At 32.1% G+C, this 20,058-nt stretch overlaps 1 protein-coding gene across 2 annotated transcripts; it reads left to right on the top strand.

Annotated features, from left to right (window-relative positions):
• On the top strand, positions 1–18,771 carry LOC120338856 (casein kinase I). 2 transcript variants are annotated; one of them, XR_005569147.2, is made up of 11 exons: positions 1–268; positions 2,300–2,406; positions 2,958–3,084; positions 4,287–4,385; positions 7,015–7,154; positions 8,886–9,039; positions 10,303–10,425; positions 15,905–16,028; positions 16,518–16,561; positions 16,917–16,965; positions 17,290–18,771. XR_005569147.2 is itself a non-coding variant. In XM_039406831.2 (10 exons), exons 1-9 carry the CDS (start codon positions 146–148, stop codon positions 16,925–16,927), a joined length of 1,008 nt encoding a protein of 335 aa, XP_039262765.1. In that variant the 5' UTR covers positions 1–145; the 3' UTR covers positions 16,928–16,965; positions 17,290–18,771. The 2 variants fall into 2 exon arrangements, 1 of the variants encoding a protein (XP_039262765.1); XM_039406831.2 differs by lacking the exon at positions 16,518–16,561.
• The last annotated feature ends 1,287 nt before the right edge of the window (positions 18,772–20,058 follow it).

Genomic DNA, 20,058 nt, shown 5'->3' on the forward strand with positions numbered 1-20,058 from the left:
ATCACCTATCAGCATAGTTTATTTAGCTAAGTAAAGTTGGCCTGCACTGGTTTATAAACCAGTAGTCACGTGAAAGTTTTCACCCATTTTGTAAATTCATCCACTTACTTAAATGCTGGATCAAGATTGAGTAAACAGTATCATCATGGCCAGCTCTTCCAGTTCGAAATCGGAGTTTATTGTTGGCGGTAAATACAGATTGGTTAGGAAGATTGGAAGTGGATCCTTCGGGGATATTTATTTAGGCATCAATGTTACAAATGGAGAGGTAATATTTGTATTTACTCATATTATTTTACTTGAAATACTTTTGTTCAATCAGTTTTTAATTACTCCTGCAAAAATGGAAAAATTTATTCAACAATTGACCTTTTTGTCTATCTATGATTGTACTCGAAAGCTTCAGTAATTTAGGGGTATTGCACAAAATTATTGTTTTCTAAAACATGTTCCTTATTACCTGGGTTCATTTTTTTTTGATCACACTGTATAATTCTACGTTTAGTGTTTTTTTGAAATTTAAGGTATGGGCTACTTACTGCCTTCACATTTGAACCGAGAATGGAGAATCATTTATTTACAGACAATATTCTGATTTATTTACTTCACTTTCGGTGAAATTATTGTTTACATGCTAATATTACATTTAGTAGTACTACTGCATATTTATAACATGCATTATCATATTATGTATTATGTGAGAATGAATTTCCTGTTCCGTTGTTTGATTTATTAATAAGAACAATATAATAGCATTAGGCTTTCCTAGAATGTGGCTACAGGAATTTTCCCAATGAGATTGAGGAATTGTAGAGCATTAATTAAAGTCTCAAACGTTGTGATAAGCGATATCATTTTGTTATAGTAAATGTTATGTCATATTCTTATTATGGTATATTCTATCGTTGCAGAACATTTTTATTACTTTAAAATCACCCTCAATATAATTTCTTGTCTTCAAAAATGCATTCACTTAGATTCCTATTTTTTTAGCATTTTATTTATTATTCTAAAAGTTCATTTTAATTTAATGATTTCTCAGTAATGTATCTGAATGGATTTATCACTAGAGTTCGCGGAAGAGCAAATCATTTATTTTTATTCCTCTGTTGAATAATAATTATAAAGAAATAACTTAAATACTTAACTGGAACTGATTATGTTTACTAAGAAAATGTCCATACCATAAGATATTTTCGCATTAACAACAAACTGTTTTAATTGTAATAGCCTATCTATCGCAAATATCATCTTGGATATTTTTAACAATGTATACTAGAATTTAGTATTGTTTACAAGTCAAAAGTTGCAATTTTTATTTGCCCACAGACACAGTCATACAGTTATAGTGGAATATTGTTTTTTGAATGGTCAATGAATAGGAAATCTTTTCTTCAATTCACAGATCAAATATGCACTATATTTTGACCAATCACATTTTATTATTCACACAAATTTTTGTTTTATCACAGTATCATGATAATGATAACATTATCAAATTATTTGGTTTTTTATTTATTGCCTATATGTGATTAAACAACCCATAGGAATATTTTATATAATATCAAACTGCATAAATATTGACATCTCTGGACTGAAGAATTGTTACTATCAACATTTTTTTACGAATTTAATAGCCTCAATGTATAAATAGTATTCTGGCGCCATTGTTGGATTTGAACAATAGAATATCATCGTGATCATTTTATTTCTTTTTTGAAGTTAGCCTTTGTGTAAGAAATAATCCTCTGATAATTGTATGAAGCCCTTTTGACTGAGAGGATTATACTTGAAATAGACTACATCGTTACTGTGTATTAGTACTAAAATGATTTCTGTCATGTCAATCAGACTTTGTTATTTTTATCTTTGAGCTTGGGGAATAAAATACTTGGTTATATATAACTTAACTGATCGAATCATTTTTTCTCTAAAAAAATTTTGCTATTGAATATCCACAATTAGCTGCTGTATAGAAAAATTTCGATTTTCCCAAATTTTATTTATATTTCTTTGTGATTTTTTTTGGAAAAAAATTAAGATGTATACATTTTTGTCTATATCCTGCATATCAATTAATTTAAAACAGAGATGTCCAGTACTGATTGAATATTTTGATACATTCAAAATTAGTGATGTTCGTAATGCCAAATGTTTATTTTTTATACTTCAAAATAATTCAATTTAAAATATACAATTACATACAATTGGAATAGTTTTTCAGGTCATTTCAGGCGTACCTAACCTTTGATAACTATAAAAAACAAGGTAACTTTACATTATTTTACTTTTTATGCAGGAAGTTGCTGTTAAGTTAGAATCACAGAAAGCAAGACACCCACAACTTCTTTATGAAAGTAAACTCTATAAAATTTTGGCTGGTGGAGTAGGCATACCACACATCAGGTACAATTTTCCTTGGTTGTCAAACTGATAGGATTAGATATATGTATTTTGTAACCTACTATGGTACAAAAAATTACAATAAATCAGACAAATACACAAGAAAAGTTGCCAAAACCTCAAATGTTGTTTAAAACTTGAGACATAGAAGTACTACATTGGCAATTTTACTTTTGGAAAAGAATTCAAGTGAAAAAATATGATAACATACTCTCTTAAGTGGGATTTAGGCACATGATTATACATGAATAACATTGATATAACTGGTCTTTCCTGGCTGTTTTAAGAATGGAAATATACGTGTACTATTGTCAACCAAACCAGGTAGCATTTTAGTACAACTAAATAACTACTATTGTGCTTTGGAACAAATAGAATAGTACTGACAAAATACGGTTGGTTGGTGCATTTTGAGAATCAGATGCTCTACCACTGGGGTTACAACAACAACTCAAATCCAATTCAATGTATCAATTCCAAAGTTGGAAAGAATCCTTAGTCTATTAGTGTAAAAATATCTTATCCTTCCGAAGTCAATATTTTTGTATTTTTAGGTGGTATGGGCATGAAAAAGATTACAATGTTCTGGTTATGGATTTACTTGGTCCAAGTCTTGAAGATTTGTTCAATTTTTGCTCAAGGAGATTCACAATGAAGACTGTTTTAATGCTCGCTGACCAGGTAAAAATGAATCAATTCATGCTGTTGTTTTGTTCCCTCAAAACAAGTAGTGTGTCGATTTTTTTAATATGATGAATCTATTGAGATAAATTCTGATGTGAAAAATTTATTGATAGATTAATAGAACTAACAAATATTTCCTGTTTTGAACTTTGCCGCAAATTACCACCAATTCTTAAATTAATTAATTTAATTACCGTAGATAAGAATCATTTTTCCATGTTGATGATGTCCATGGGACGGTATGTTGATTAATGATTATCATAAGTTGGCGGTTTTCTTTGTTAGACTTATATTTATGACTCATTGGTATGGCCTGACCTGCACATTGCACCATCCTTTGAAAATAAAAGAGACAATTGCTTGAATATTTCCCTATTCTATACTTTTTATGCATTCGTACTGTACTTTTTCCCATCATTGGTATGGCCATTCATAAATGTGCCATCAATATACATATTGATCGATTTATTAATGCGTAATAAATATTTGAACTGATTTGATGATTTTTCTCCACTCTTTTTGTAAATTTTTGAATCTGATCAATTTTTTTTGTCATCATAAATAAGAAAATTATTTCTGTATATTCTGTTCACTACTATTTGCTTGCTATAGTTTGCTGGCAATATTTGATACAAATTTTGATGCAAAACTTGTCAATATTCTTTGCAAATTGGAAACATAAAATTAAATCTTCTGCTTGTATCTGTATATGCAAGGGATGGCCAAACGGAATAATCTGCTATTCTGAACTATATTTTTTAATATGGAATTTCAAACATATTCCAAATTGTGTCACGCTCAACAGAGCTCCAGATGTGGAGGTTTAATGTGTTTGAATTTGAAATTACAGAGAAATTAACAATGATTCGATGAATTCTTTATTTTTTTTTATAGTTTTCAAAAATCATATGAAAATCTTTCGGGGATACTGTGAAGCTTTATTTGCTTAAATTGATAATTTTTGAAAATGAAACTATTTTAGATTATTCCCAAAAACTCGGGAATTCAAAATGTTAAATCTGATTATTTTGTGTCAGTTTGATAGCTTCTTACTCAGCCATGGCTGCTTGTGGTGAGCCTTTCTCGGCTTTTATTTTGTACATCCCTGGTATATAAGATTTATTTTCATCCGAAAATGCTTCAAAATTGTACAATGGTAAATTGCTATATGCTAACTTCAAATCCATTTTTTATTTCAGATGATCAGTCGAATTGAATATGTTCACAACAAGAATTTCATTCACAGAGACATCAAACCAGATAATTTCTTGATGGGAATTGGACGACATTGTAACAAGGTGATCATAGTATTTATCTTGACTAGACTTGTGGACAATAAACATTGTGTAAATATTTGTATTTCTTCAATGGTATTTATCATTATTGAACTTGAACTTTATACTACTATCAACATGTTTCATGCATGGTGTCAAGGAATTTGATAACATTATCGATGGGCCATGCTTGAATGTGAAGGTAGTATATAATACACATATAAAAGAGTGGATCAAAGTTTTAAACCTAATCATTACTAAAGTTTGGTCAGTATTGTGAAATCTTTTCAATATAAAATTGGTTTTGACTTAACGTAATGACATATTGGGCTTTAGTCAGGGTATTTCCTCCATTTTGCTCTTCTAGTTTATGTAATTTATGCTCGTTCACTGAAATATTTTGAAATACCCATTCCTGCAATAGAATTCACTTGACTTTTTGTGCCTCATATTTGTAGTACTACACAATTACTAATTTTAATTGTAAAAAATAGCATGATTTTGTGTCCATGGCGGGAATTCTGTTTATTGTGTGAGTTGAATAGAAAGGTTTAGAAATTTCATATGTGAACCACTTTGAGCCGCTTCTAAGGAGTACTCCAATTTTTTAAAGGAAATGAAATCAATAAATTTTTTCCTTTCTGGACTTTCTCAATATTAATACCAGTATATATTTTTAGCCAATGTAGTCTACTTTTCATTCATTCTAATTGAGTTAATTAAATGCCATACTCACCCGTTTGATAACTAGTTTTTGCCGCCTTAATTTATTGGTATATTTATATAATAATATTTACAGTGCCTCGGGCTAATTTGCTTCATCATACTTTTTTTTACTGTTTTTGACTATAATTTGGTCAAAAATTATTGGTTTGAGTTATTCATTCCAAATATCTTTGTCGGGAGTAAAACGTGTGTCCTATTTTCCCACCTGGATTTATTGGTCCAAAGTGAAAAATTCCTGTGGATTATTCCATGACCGAGTACAAATTTCATGATGTTGATAAATTAAATCGATAACTAAAAGTAGTCAGTCAAAAATTTTTAAAGAAGGAAAATATATGTAAACTCATTTTCTTTTCATCTACCGAACTAATCTCTTACAGATTTCAAGTAGTTAAAAATGAATGTGTGAAGTAAACGGCCATATGTTATAATTTACTCACAAGTTACAGTCACAACAAATATTTTTCCATTTTTTTTCTACATTACCGGCCCCGTTGCTTTACCTCAAATATTGATGGTTTTGATAAAAATGTTGACCTGCACACATATTTTTCAATGGATTTCAAATTTCGCCTCCACATGGCTCCACATACCAAATAATTCACTATTTCAAATACATTCGAAATTATTATTTTCGAATATGAAATATTGAACATATATTAAAATAAAAGAAAGTAGGTTAAAGTAAGCAGTGTATGAAGAAATTTGCATACAATAAACAATGAAATAACTGCAGTAAATTGATTAAAGATTTTCACTCGAAACCCTGATTTCCGAATTTCATACTGAACAAGCTATCTATGGCTGGTTACTGTGCTGGTATATTCGAGTTTATTGCCGTCTTGTTCCTTATGTTTCCAGTATAATGTTTCAATAATTGGTTGTAAAACCTTTAATGAATCTTTAAATTTTTCTAATAATACGATGCCTGTAATAATACTATAAACACTGTATTATTGTGGATTCCAACCTTTTTTAATATATTTCTCCCTTTTCCTATTTTGAATCTTTTTGTTACTCCCTCTATGTGCATAGGAACGATGCTGTATTGGATGGAGATTATATTAATATGATTTTTTTTTGGTGTTTAATTTAATATTTGGTGATGATTTGGTGATGAAAAAAATTGTATTGAATGATATTTTTTTGATTATATTTCCTGGAAAGTTTACAGCATCTTTACAGCCTAAATTTGTAATAAAAAATAATAAAGTAGATTTTATTATTAATCAACTTTGCTGTTAATCCTGTTAATGCCTTTAGGCGATAATTAAATGACAGGATATCGCCAGCAATTATCCAGATTTGTACGGCACTCAACACACAATATCCTAAGTGTTAATGTCGCCTATGACCGGAATATTACCTCTGACCTCACCACTAATAACACTTTCACTGTAGTCAGTCTGCTCCTCGCTAATTGAGTTCTGTGGATATGTAAACTGGTCTATTTAGCTGTTGTTGATGATTTTTGATCAATTTTAGGATGTGAATTTTCGAGTACATTGAATATTCAATGTATCGCTATTTGATTTTGTTAGTCCTATTATTTTCATTTTTGGATGTCATTTTATTAAACTATAACAGACTGTGTGATGAAAGTATAGATTTTGTTTCACTTACCTACATTAAAATTTATGATTCCAGATTACCAATATTCTCCTTTAACATCCATCTCCATAATATTTTAAATATATTGGTTTGTGCAGATTTCATAATGAAAATTGTGGCCAATTTGATTTAAATTCATATTCCAGTTTTGAAAATATTTCTTATTCTCATATTTACTATAATATTACAGAAAGATTATATTCTACAATGAATTACAATGAAAGTTTCTTCGTGTTAATAATATAATCAAATTTTTTTATGCAAATTTTATAAATTTACTTTTTTCCCTCGTTGAAATGATGTAATCTATTTGCAGCTTTTTATCATTGACTTTGGCCTGGCCAAAAAATTCCGGGACAACCGTTCGAGACAACATATCCCCTATCGAGAAGATAAAAATTTGACTGGAACTGCAAGATATGCAAGTATTAATGCTCATCTTGGCATTGAACAGAGGTGAGAATGTCAATAAACAGAAATTTATTTAAACTTTTAAATTTGATATTTGACTCAAAAATAGATAGCCTTTGGGGTTGCTATGGTGCTAGAAGTGAAGTTTTTCAATAAAAAAATTATTATTTTGCATCTTTCATAAAAAAAAAACTTTTTTAATAAATTGTTATCTTATCCAAACTTGAACTGTTTTGACGGCGTCCCAGAAGTATCTGTACCAATATGGACGTAACTAATTTTGTTCGCCTACTTTACATCAAGTTGTGTAAAGGGACAGAAGCCTATGCGCAGGGCGTATATTCACTTGGCTAACACAAACAGTCCCCGAACTCGTAATAGAACTAAAATAAGGAATAAAATTATGGCCTAACCCTGACATATTACGGGAGTACCATTTTGACAATGAACAGTTGTCTGGTGCAGTATGTGACTTCATTTATATGTTTTTGATATGCTTGCAGTGATGTTTTCTGTTTATTAGAATTTCTCCAGCCTGCAAATTTGAATTTTTAACATGTTTAAAATAGCTGGATTGTATTACTAAAATGAGATTTTTAAATGTTAATTTCTCCAATTTAAATATTTAATAAGTTCATGGACCTTGGTACATGCTAGACATGCTACCCACTGAGAGAGGGTTCATTGTAGATTTCTCAATACAATCATGAAAATGAAAAAACTATTTCCCTCTTTTTTTGGGTCTCTTTTTTGAATACCATATTATTTTGATTCTGAGCAAGCTTATTTTTGTTTGAAAGAAAACATCTGTATAAATGTGGTAATTTTGATAACATAAAATCTATTCTGAAATTCAAAGTTGAATGCATGTTGGCCCACTCTCTATAAAATGGTACATCTTGTATCCTTATATGTCTAGTGTTTGAATATCCAATAGTAATCATTGAATCTCTCTTTGATGCTTTCCCAATTCTTGTTTGTTTTACCTCATGTTAGGCAACGTTATTTCGGTTTGTCAATATACCATGTTTATATTGCTTGATATAAAGTATCTTTGCTGTGTTTGCAATGTAGTAAATTACCTCTATCGCTTCATATTCCTTGAATTAGGAATCTGAAAGTTGTGACCTAGCAGTCGAATTCTTAGGCCTTTATTGTATGTAATCTTTTTGTTAAATCAAGATGGAATTACTTTGATTTTATGTATGGTTTATCAGATTTTTTCCCATGCAAACATTAAATTGTTTTTATCGTTGATTCCCATAAATTTGATTGCTTGAATGAATTTGTACGACATTTTATAAATACTTCATTGTGTAATATCTCTTAAATATGTAGGCTATTTTGTGATTCATTGTTGGTTGGAATGGCAAGTGAAATAAAACTGATCATAAAGTCAGTCATGGGATATGTACTCATCTTGTTTATAAATTATTTAAATTGAAATATGAAATGTGTAAGCGCCTCCCGACTGACCTATTGCGCAATTGTTTGTGACATTTCAATGGGATCGCACTGGAATTTCGGACTATTTTGAGAAATTGTTGATATGGTTCTAATATTTTCTTTTTCATGCTGCAGAAAATCGCAGTTCTCTTCAAGTTTTCGAATTATTAATATTTAAAGATGAATGTGTTTTTCAATAGGTCACCTACTTCATATTTTGTCTGGGACCATTGGGTTTCATTTTTTTACCCATATTTTACTAATTTTGAATAATTGTGCCACCACCATATATGGGTTTCTGGATGTAATAAGGTGTATCCTTCTTTTCAGTCGTCGTGATGACATGGAATCACTTGGATATGTTTTGATGTATTTCAACCGAAGTAGCCTACCATGGCAAGGTCTCAAAGCTGCAACAAAGAAACAAAAATATGAAAAAATCAGTGAGAAGAAAATGTCTACTCCAGTGGAAGTCCTCTGCAGGGTAGCTTAATGTATTTTGTCTTGGGAATTTCCTTATATATTATATTTGCAAGTTCTATAAAATGAGGCTATAGTACTTTATACTAGTCAGAAATATAAGATCTGCCAGTTGTACAAGGTTTATACCACATGTATCCTGGTTGATATTGAAAGAGTTTCATATAGCTGGCAGAATCGACGCTGCTAGAAGTCACGTAGACTTAAATGGACACCTGCTCGAAGTAAGACATTAAGCGGTTTCTAAATTTGAAAAAAAAACTGATAGAAGCTGCTGAACTATTAATAAAACTAAAAGCTGTGTAAATATGTTTATACAAACAGCAAGTCGGACATGAGGCAAGTCGGACATGAAGCATTTAAGGGAACGCTGTCATTGAAATAGGGGGAAAAACGTTTACCGTGAACGTTATGAATAGAAAGGCGAAGAAGCAGGAAATAATAGTTAATCTAATGACATGACTAATCGCTTTTTAGGGGTAACTAGGTCACAAAATTTTGGTGAACAAAGCTCGTTATTTCAAAAAAAATAACCTAAGTGAAGCTACATTGTCTCAATATATAAGACTGCGTAAGCCTAAGGTCAAAGTTTTTGCCATTAATGTCTGTAACCACCCTTTAAACTTGGCCAAGAATACCGTAGTTAAGGCCACAGCCCACAGATAAATAAGCCTTGCCACAATGGAATCACCAATGTGTATGAATAATTATGCTAACAATCATCAATTTATCAGTATCAAAGTAAGGCTTTAAAAAGAATTGTCAACAAAAATGAGTCTATAGGATCGTAAAAAACATTGTGTGATACACATGTAACATGTTAAGCTTACTGTGTTACAGAATAAATAATTCATGAACTAATGCTGCTGTTATGAAGCAATATTCTTACTTTTGGGAAGTGCTCAAGATATATACCTCTTTTATCATTCGTTTTGATATGTATAAAAATATTAATATTACTTTTATTTAACTATCCTAAGAAATAAAGTCCATACTTTGAATCTAATTGTTTTGGTGGTCCCAAAGGCGGCTAATGTTAAGTTCGCTGTATGCAAAGTACATTTAGCATTGTGTTTGCATTAAACCTATTTGTTTATTATTATTTGAATTAATTGAATGTTTCATAACAAATTACCAAATATGACTTTCCCTACTGCTATCAAAAATAGTTGAAATGAATATTGTACGGTAATTAAAAATAACTGATTTGGCTCATAGTCATAAGTCATGAGTAACATTTATTTACTGACATTGCACTACATTTCAGGGATATCCAGCAGAGTTTGCTATGTACTTAAACTACTGTCGTGGTCTTCGTTTTGAGGAAGCACCAGATTATATGTATCTCAGACAACTTTTCCGTATTCTATTCAGGACTCTTAATCACCAGGTAAATTATTTTTTTAATATTAGCTGGGTGCAAGACTCAAAATCTTGAGTCGCGAGCCAAGCGAGCCAACCGACTGTCGGGTCAAGGATTGTCTAATTTTGAGATATTGAATCTACAAGCTGGTCTATTTCTGATTTTTAATTTTCAATACAGTATTAAACAACATGGTGAATCATATTTCAGTGAAATATTTCTGCTGTTCCAAAGTCTTAGAGTCTCCCAACCAGTGTTCACTATTAGCGCACTTTTTTGCGAAAATTGCGAAACACTTTCGCAACTTTTTTTAGGGACTGCGAAATAGCACTTTTTTCCGATTTTGAAGAGAAAAAGCACTTTTTTCCGATTTTGAATGGAATAAAAATTCAAAGTTAACAAATATTTTCGAGTATTAAGTTGACAAATGAGTAACATACTAGTACTTTTGTAATTCTGCATGTCATAACGATATTTATCGGAATTCTAACCTATGAGATGCAGGCAAAGGAGATAAAGCTTTTGCATTAACGGCAAAATTCTTGTTTATAATATGATTATTATACAAGCACACCGATTCCGCTTCTCCCGCAAAAAACGCTCCCGGGTGTTTGAAACCAGATGTTGGAATACTAGGCAGTGCGTTTCTTTGAAGGTCACGTGACTATCAATGATATCGATGAATTCAAAATGACTATAAAAGTGTTAGTAACGTGTTATAGTCACTTTGGATGAATTGTGACCAAACTGCACGATTTTCAAATCAGACGAAACTTTTAGCAGCATGTCACAGATTTGCAAAATCACCAAATTCACAAAATACCATTAAGTGCCACTTTATTGTAATCACAATGTTGAAAGGACGTGGCATTTTCTGGAATTTTGCGATATTTACACAACTATTCCTCATTGATATGCGAGGACAGGTGGGCAAAATTCAATATTTTTTTGAATCGAATATTTTTAAGGAGTACCGAATAAACGTGGTGGAAACATTAAAAAATCGGCAATAAAGCCTTTTTACTGGTTAATTCCGTTGTAATGGCTAATTGTTCTTGTCACCGATCGTTTTGGCGGCGATATCCAGGTTTTGGGTAATCTATATTCCCGCCCTCTCCTTTTTACAAATATGAATTCTTGTGGGTCGGCGGTCATCAAAGTTTTATATTTCGGGTTTACCCGTTCGTTCACATCGGCAACAGCTGTTGAAGACATTGAGGACTCAAATTAACATTTGCGTTGGCTTTAATATTACCTATCAAGATTTGTAAATTTACCGTCCCAATTTTATGGGAATGGTAATATTATTGTCCATACCGTGATGCAGATATTTATTAAGACGATAATTAACTTTGTCATGTATTTCTATGGTGATAAACTTCGCAAACTTGAAATTGTGCCAATCCTGAATGTTGATTTAAAATAGTGATTGAATAATTCGGCAATAAAGGCATTTCTGCGTGGTCATAAGACGAGATGGCGTTAATGAACAGCACTTCTTTTACAGGATATTTTACGTATGCGACTTAATGCTAAAAAGATTGGGCTCGAGTGCTTTTTTTTTCGAGTGCTCGAGCCTAATAGAGGTCAGGCGCTAATTGTAACTAATTCCCTCAAGTTTCAACGTGTTTTCAACAAAACAATACCCCGGCGATAATTATAGCTAAAATGTTACCGAGCAATTCACAATTTTATTTATGGAATTTGCAAATTCACCAGTTTCTTGACGATTTTGATATTGTCATGCCCTAAGTATTAGTGCAAAAAATACTCCCATTCTTCCGCGGCGGTTTGACGGGTTCTTTGTTCTATTCTTCAGAAAGTTCTGACACGGGGATATAGAATACTGAATCCGGAGGGTTGAATCCCTGTCCACTTACTGGTGATTTTCCGTTTTGAAATGCGTGAAACATTCTTTATTTTAAATTAAATGACGTCCCCGAAAATGATGTGTTCCAGACGTTAGTTAGACGATAGATAAAACATTAGATTATTAATTTTCGTGACGCCCCCTTTTCGAAAATACAAAGTTTAAGCGTTATGATACATTTGGAATGAAACATTATTTACCGTTAATTCAGATCATATTTTACTCTTCATGACACCCGGTATCCGAGAATACAGTTGTATCTCGAAAAATGTGTTTTGTTACATTTAAAATAAAACATTTTTGCGATTAATTTAGATCATATTTTACTTTTCAGGACACCCGTTTTCGAAAATACAAGGTTATATCGCAAAATGTGTTTTGTTACATTTAAAATAAAACATTTTTGCGATTAATTTAGATCAAATTTTTCCTTTCACGGCAACCCGTTTCCGAAAATACAAAGTTATATCACAAAAAATGCGTTTTGTTACATTTATTTTGCATTCCCAATAAAATACATATTTTCCCTAATTAAGGTCGTCGATGAATCTGTTCCTGTCGTTCAAGCTCGACACACGTTTGGACGAGTGTGGGGGCGTTTTTTTACGATTTTATTATACGATACTATATATTACGATTAAGATTTTATGATAGAAGTGAATTTGTCTCAAGATGGTATTTTACGATTCCTGCCCACAGAAAATAAACACGCTGACAGGCTTGGTTATAATTGATATTCGTTAAATTTTTTTTTACACTATTAATAAACGCACCACACCAATTGCGACCATATAAATTGCAGTCGCATCGGTATGGACTGTATGTTTTTGGCGCTCTCACATTAATAATAATTTTCAACAAAACAATACCCCGACGGTCATTAAAGCTGAATTCGGTAAAATTCACAATTTTATTTACGGAATTTGCAATTTCAAGATCTCACTTGACGATTTTGATGATGTCATGCCCTAATTATTTCTGCTTAAATGCCTCAAAATACAACAAATGTAATCATTTTCGACGATAACAGGCGCAACAATTCGTAAACGAGCCGTTATAACGAAATTCGCGATTGATTTTACCTCTCTCTTGTTTACAATTTTAACATCCCGCCGGCCATGTATGGTCGAATAAAATGTTCACATATTCGAAACATGACTTGGCCAAGGATGGAAGGGATCACTAAAGAGCTAATAGAAAGTACATACGCGAGGGTATGATATTAATATCGAGAATATTTGTGAGCATATCACAGGACTGAAATATTTTGCACCCGGCTGTTTGTTTGTTGGCAAAACAACGATACGCTAAAGTTAATTGATCGAATACAGGAAAGTTAATTGATCGAATACAGGGGAGTATTTATTTATCATCTCACTTGCGAACATCGAGGTTTTGGCGGAATTGTACGATCATGTTGTCTTTCTTAAATAATAACTTTTTCAATAAATGTTCATTTTACTTTTGCGTCTTTATTATATGTCGGGTTTTCATTTATTTTAAATTCGAAATTGTCCGAAATACTCCCAACAGGTGTATAAGTACAATAATATTAGTACTTACCAAAGTACTTACCAGGGAAGTTTAATACACACGATGTGTAAAGGGCGTCGTAACTCCCGTTTATTAATTATAAATTATTTTTCATTCTGATTAAAAATCAACGGCAGCATCTCACGTAACTCTCGCGACCAAATCTCTTTTGTTTTGTATGGCATCGTCTTGGCGATGAATTTATTGCCGACTGAATTTAAATTGTGTTTTAGGATAAGTTATTTTCTGTTTGTTGGTTTCTAAATTTTACAAACTTGGGTAGCAATTACTATTAATGTGAGATTTGTGCATATGAACGATTGAATATCGCGACTGGATGTCCGATATCTGAGAATGCGTAATTCTCTTCCAACATTAATTTTCAGAATATCAGCGTTCATGTGGTCGAATAAAAATTATTTATCAAATGGATTGGTATTTCGAGACACTGTCAAAATTATTTGGGATCCACTATCATATCATTCGTTTATTTTTTTTATTCATGTTTTTCTCAAGAATCACCCTCCTTATATTTAGTGTACCTTCGCAAAAGAAAACTCTTTGGTGTCATCGTTCCTATTAGTGTAATTGAAATATATGGAAACCTCGCAAGTGGCGTTGTGATGCGAATATTTGATACTAGGTCAGCAGCATTACAAAGAGTGCTATTTATGAATGTTGAAAGTACATGACATTACTGAACATTTTGCCAATATATGATGTTTTCTGCCCGATTTAAACTAACTCGCACGCAAACCAAGGCATGTCGACATTTAAAAATTACTTGTCTTTGGGTAAGCTCTGAAATAGTATAATATAAATGTAAATGAGGAATTAGGTCACGCTAGCTCACGAAACGGGAGGATTTTCAAAGTGATCTTGTGTAATATTTCGGAGAAAAAAGTTTGAAAGGAAAGTAGGTCAACCTATCTCCTAAAACAGGGGAGTATCCTGCGTAATATTTCGGAGGGAACGTAGGTTAACCTATCTTTTAAAACAGCGGGTGGCGACTTTCAAAGTGGTTCAAAATCAAAAATTAATAATTATCAGATAAGGTTTAGGGATAAATCGAAAAGTTGAATTTCCAGCGCACCTAACCCTAATTAGGCTATTTATATTTGGGGGATTATTTTGCACGGGATTTGTACAAACGATCCACCCTGTAACTAATATGGTTTCCAGCCTGCCTCGTGTCTGTTAGATGGAAGGAGTAACAAATGTGAAAGTCTTTGCTGTTTAGGCGAGTAAGCAACTGACACCGTGATACATTGCATGAAAGTTTTGTCCGCGGCAGGTGTTAGCAGATGTTATTTCGTTGCCGATGAATTCGCTTGTTTTAATTAAACATGAATTCGCTTAAAGGGAACTCGGTTAACGAAAAGGCTTCTCTTTAATTCATAATATTAACCGGAGGAGCGCTTTTTCGAGTATCTATGCCGTTTTAAATGGGTTATATGAAAGGCTAGGGCACATAACTTGTGAAAATCGGCAAAAGCACTTTCGCACTTTTTTTTTCGACTGCGAAGCACTTTCGCACTCATAATTTGCTTAGAGTTAACACTGCTCCCAACATTGTTTTAACTCATATTGGTTGGATCAATATATAATTTCACCTACTTATGTTCAGCTGGTTTACAGCAACACATAGTAGGCTACATAAACACATATATATTTTTATAATGTTTCGTCTGTTCTAGTTGAATAATGTTTGCCTGACTAAGTCAGACCCAACAATGAACCAAATTCAACAATGAACAGTATTTTATTTACAACTTCTTTATATGCCTTTTCTCCAAACAATGCTCTGCACAAGCAGGCACTGCTAAGTAAGAGGATCTACTATAGTTTGGAATAGAATGACTGAAATCTTTTCAATTCAAAAGTGCCTACCCAATTTCTTAAAACCTGGGTGAGATGGTAGGCATTGGATCTGCCCACTGTGCCCATCGTCTCATAGCTTATTTTATTTGAATATTTTATTTTGTCAGATGTTACAGATAGATGGATTACACCCAAGTTACAGCGATTTATCTTTTTTACATTTCTGATCTTTATCATGTATTATTTGGAAATTTTAAAAATATTCACATTTTTTTTTTTTAGTATGATTATGTATTCGATTGGACAATGTTGAAACAGAAAGCAGCTGCAGCTGCAAGTGCAACATCATCATCTGCTAACAATCCATCAAGTGCAGCTAAGCAACTCGAGAAGACTAAGAGTAAAGGTTAGTAGACTTTGCTTTATATAAAATATTCGGTACTCCCGTAGTATGTGAACCAAGATGGCGAACACCTGAACGTAGTATGTGTACCATGTTAGAGTTAGGCCATAATTTTATTCCAATTTTCTTTATTTTATTTCTATTACGAGTTCGGGGTCTAGCCAAGTGACTCTCGTAGTATTTGTACTTGAAATTATGGCCTAACCCTAATCTGGTACACATACTACGTTCCGGTGTCCGCCATCTTGGTTCACATACTACAAGAGTACCAAATATTCTCATATTTTAGGTTAATTTGAGAGACTCTTTCATGAGCCAGGTTACAGGACTATAGCTATATAGAAGTATGTGTTATGTACAACAAATTCCGATCGCCCAATTGCTGAAATTTCCTGACATTGAGTTTAATGATATAAATATTCATGGTGATGGTATGAGATTGAATATGCTATTTGGATTATATACATTTAAATTTCAAATCTTGAATTTCAGCACCAAGCAAACACTAGCTACACTTACTAACAAGGACAATTCGGGTGATATGTTTTGTCTGATTATATACCACTGTAATTACACTCGTTAGATTACAAAAGAAATATGCTTACTGTGGTATAACTTATTCATTGGTTCAATATTTTATTAATATAATGAAATGTGATGGAAAATAAATGCTTGCACATATTTATCAAGTCTTGTATTTTACAATTATGAATACCCAAAAATTTTGTTTGAACGAAATCGTAGAATAATCTCACGATAGATTGATTATTTTATAAATCAGAATTGCATTTTGAGATTGATTTTTTCAGTTTGGCCAGTGAACAAAGTAAAATACAGCATTGTAACTCTATCTTTTTGTAAATTTTTCAATTGATGCTCTTTGTTTTTCAGGAGTTTACTAGATTCAGACAGATCTTGTTTCCACCCCCAATTTCAGCAGGTAGTTAGTTAGGTTTATGTTATGCAAATTGTATTCAGCTTACACATGGTAGTCTTGATACAATTTAAGCCTTTATTCATATGACTCAAAAAACACAATCTGCTCCGGATTTTGCATTTTTTATTAAATAGAACAAATTATTTCTATAGAAGTTTTGTCAGTGTATTTTTGAACATGATTATATATCATCATTTGGAAAATTAATTTGGCATCATCTTGGCTTTGTTTTAGAACTATGTGAAATCCTATTTTATCGACATGATTGGAGTGAAATTTTAATTTTAATATTGTGGTCTTTTCAATTCTGCTTGTTTTTTTTTTCAGATTCATCATCCATGCTGTTATTTTATGAAACTTTTGCCGTCTCCTTATTGTACAAAATGTGTTTTATGAATTTTTACTTTTTCTAGCTTTCGTTATATCTTTTTTTCTTTCACTAATTGTATTATTCCTTTCCATCAATACCCCCCACTTGTATATATGACAGCTTAAGATGAAACAGTGTTTTCTTTTGGCTTTTTTTTGCTTTTGGAATAGACCTGGCCCAAAATAGGTAATGAATAATAGTCTCGTGAGTTGTACTTGGACAGGAGTTTTAGGCAAATAGCATGTTTCAATTAAAATATTATGTAATCGAAACTTCACAGGTATTGCAAAATACACATTGTTGCCTTTCTTTTATAATTTGCATAAGGTTTTAAGAACTCCTTATAGTTTCATTGAAAATGATTGCTTTTTCAAGTAGAGAATGCTCATTTAATGTTATCAATTCTTATTTTCAAAAAAGTACCAAGACTCTAGTTAGGGGTTTTTAAACACATATGGGACCTCATTTTGCTAAATATTGCTGCAAAGTTGACACTCAAAATCCATTTTATGCTTGATAGCACATCCAATATCACTGATGCCGTTAATGTTTAATCGATCTCTTCTCAAATGGATATTCTCAATCCGTTAATGATATTGAATCCAATTGATATTTTTCTTGAACAATGGCTCATATGTAATGCATTGAAGTTTGTAATGCTTCAACAATCCAAATTAGTCATGCTTACTTTGCTTGTTTGAGCATTGCTTGTTTGTCATATCAGTCATGTTAATTCTTTAATCCTATTGCTCTTTTGTTTTGGTATTTCCTGCCTCTCTCTCTCTCTTAGCTGCTTCACTTGGTTAATGCAGTAATTTCTAATCATTCAGTCAATCTCATGTGCCAGTGCTGTTCTACAGCTGCATGCTCAATCTGAAGTTAATGGGAAACGCAATGTTTTTATTATTGTCTTAGGGATATAAATCCTATGGTGTACTTGTGTCTCTTTTCTGGATATATGGACTCTGTATGATTTCTACTAGATTGCAACCAATTGTTAATGATTATACCTGGGTTTTATATAATATTCAACATTTCAACACTGTATATTATTCTCACATTTATGTGTATTGAAACATTTTTTATCTGCTATTGTTGGTCATATACACAAGTTGTTATTCAAAAAATTGATATTGGAATTGGAGAATTCTTTATCATTGCTCGATCATATCATTTTTTATTTTAGTCGTCATTTATTTTTGGCACATCGGATATCGGATAACTTATAGGTAGGAATAGATAGGGCTTAGCTATTCATCAGTACTTTTTGTTGGCTTTGCAAATTCATGGTTGTACAAGTTTTCTGTAAATTTTCCAGTCAGCTTGTCCACATATATATACAAGGTATCATTCTTTAGCATAAAAGCAACATTATATTGTATGAGATGCATATTGTTTGCGTTTTTTTTGTTCGTGTATAATAAATATCTCAGCATGGATTACCGTCTAACTTGTTATTGTTAAGGATAATTTCAGTTGTGTTTGCGCTAGATTCTCAACTCATATTGTGAAAGAGTAGTCTAGCCCAGAGATTCCCAACCTTTTTTTAAGCGACCCAAATTTTGTAAAAAACAAATTTCAAAAAACCTGGCAATCCAAGGATATGCACGATTACTAAACGGCATGTGGTGCTTTTCTTGTCGCAAAATTAAATTGCTAATTAAAAAAAAAAATTGCACATAACATCTATTCCATTATTTCAACAATATTATTCGTTTGACGACAGCAATTTTTTCAAATCGTAGCCTGGCTCAACCAAAATAGATGTCTCAAGTTATTACACTGTGTATGGTGGCCCATCGTTGTCACGCGTAAAATTGAAAATAAAAAACCGAAAATAAAGATATAGTTGTGAAAAAACATAAAAATATTTGAAAATAAAAAGAAAAAAAAATTAAAATTAGAAAAAAAAAAAAAATTAAAAATGAAAACGAAAAAAAAAAAAAAATTGAATAAAAAGTTGACAACGATGACGACAAAAAATTAAAAAGAAAAATTGGATAAAAAGAAAATAAAAAGGTTGACAACGATGGTCCGCCTCGTGGCCCATCGTTGTCAGGTGTTTTTATTTTTAGAAAATTTGCTTCTGCTTGGGACCAACGTTGTCAGGCATAATCCTACGCGCACAAATGTGTTCCCTGGGTTTCCAACTCACTACTGATTTTCTTGAGCAATATTCAATATGAAAATGTTCTATAAATTCTCCATGCTACAAGTTCAACAAGAAGTAATATATTTATAATAATGATAAGAGAATATAGAATTAAATACGAAAATTCGGAAAATTTGTTTTTACGTGTAGAAGGTAATTTAATTGGAGAATGCTGCTTAACTACTCAGTTGTCTGAACACTCGCGATGCCGGTACCGTACCGTCTTACCAAATACCGGTAGTCGGTTATAGTCGCTTTGCGTCTGACCGTACCGGTAGCCATGCAATCACTCATGAAAGAATGGGAGATACGGATAGTCTCGTAGAATATAGACTACTGAAACACTCTTTGCGCCTGCCCCATACCGTACAGCCGTAACTTACCGATCCAGACAAATGATAAATCGCCCGTGCTCAACCATTTATTCCAATCCATACTTCGAATCACTATGTTCTACTAGGATCGCAAAGGTACCGGGAGATATTTTAGTCTTGTCTATGGACCTTTCCCCGACCTTTGACCCCCGGATAATTCTTTCTATACTTTACCATTGCAAAATTTTGGGGGCTATTTT

This window comes from Styela clava, chromosome 9 (genome assembly GCF_964204865.1).
Source record: "Styela clava chromosome 9, kaStyClav1.hap1.2, whole genome shotgun sequence".
Lineage (NCBI taxonomy): Eukaryota > Metazoa > Chordata > Ascidiacea > Stolidobranchia > Styelidae > Styela > Styela clava.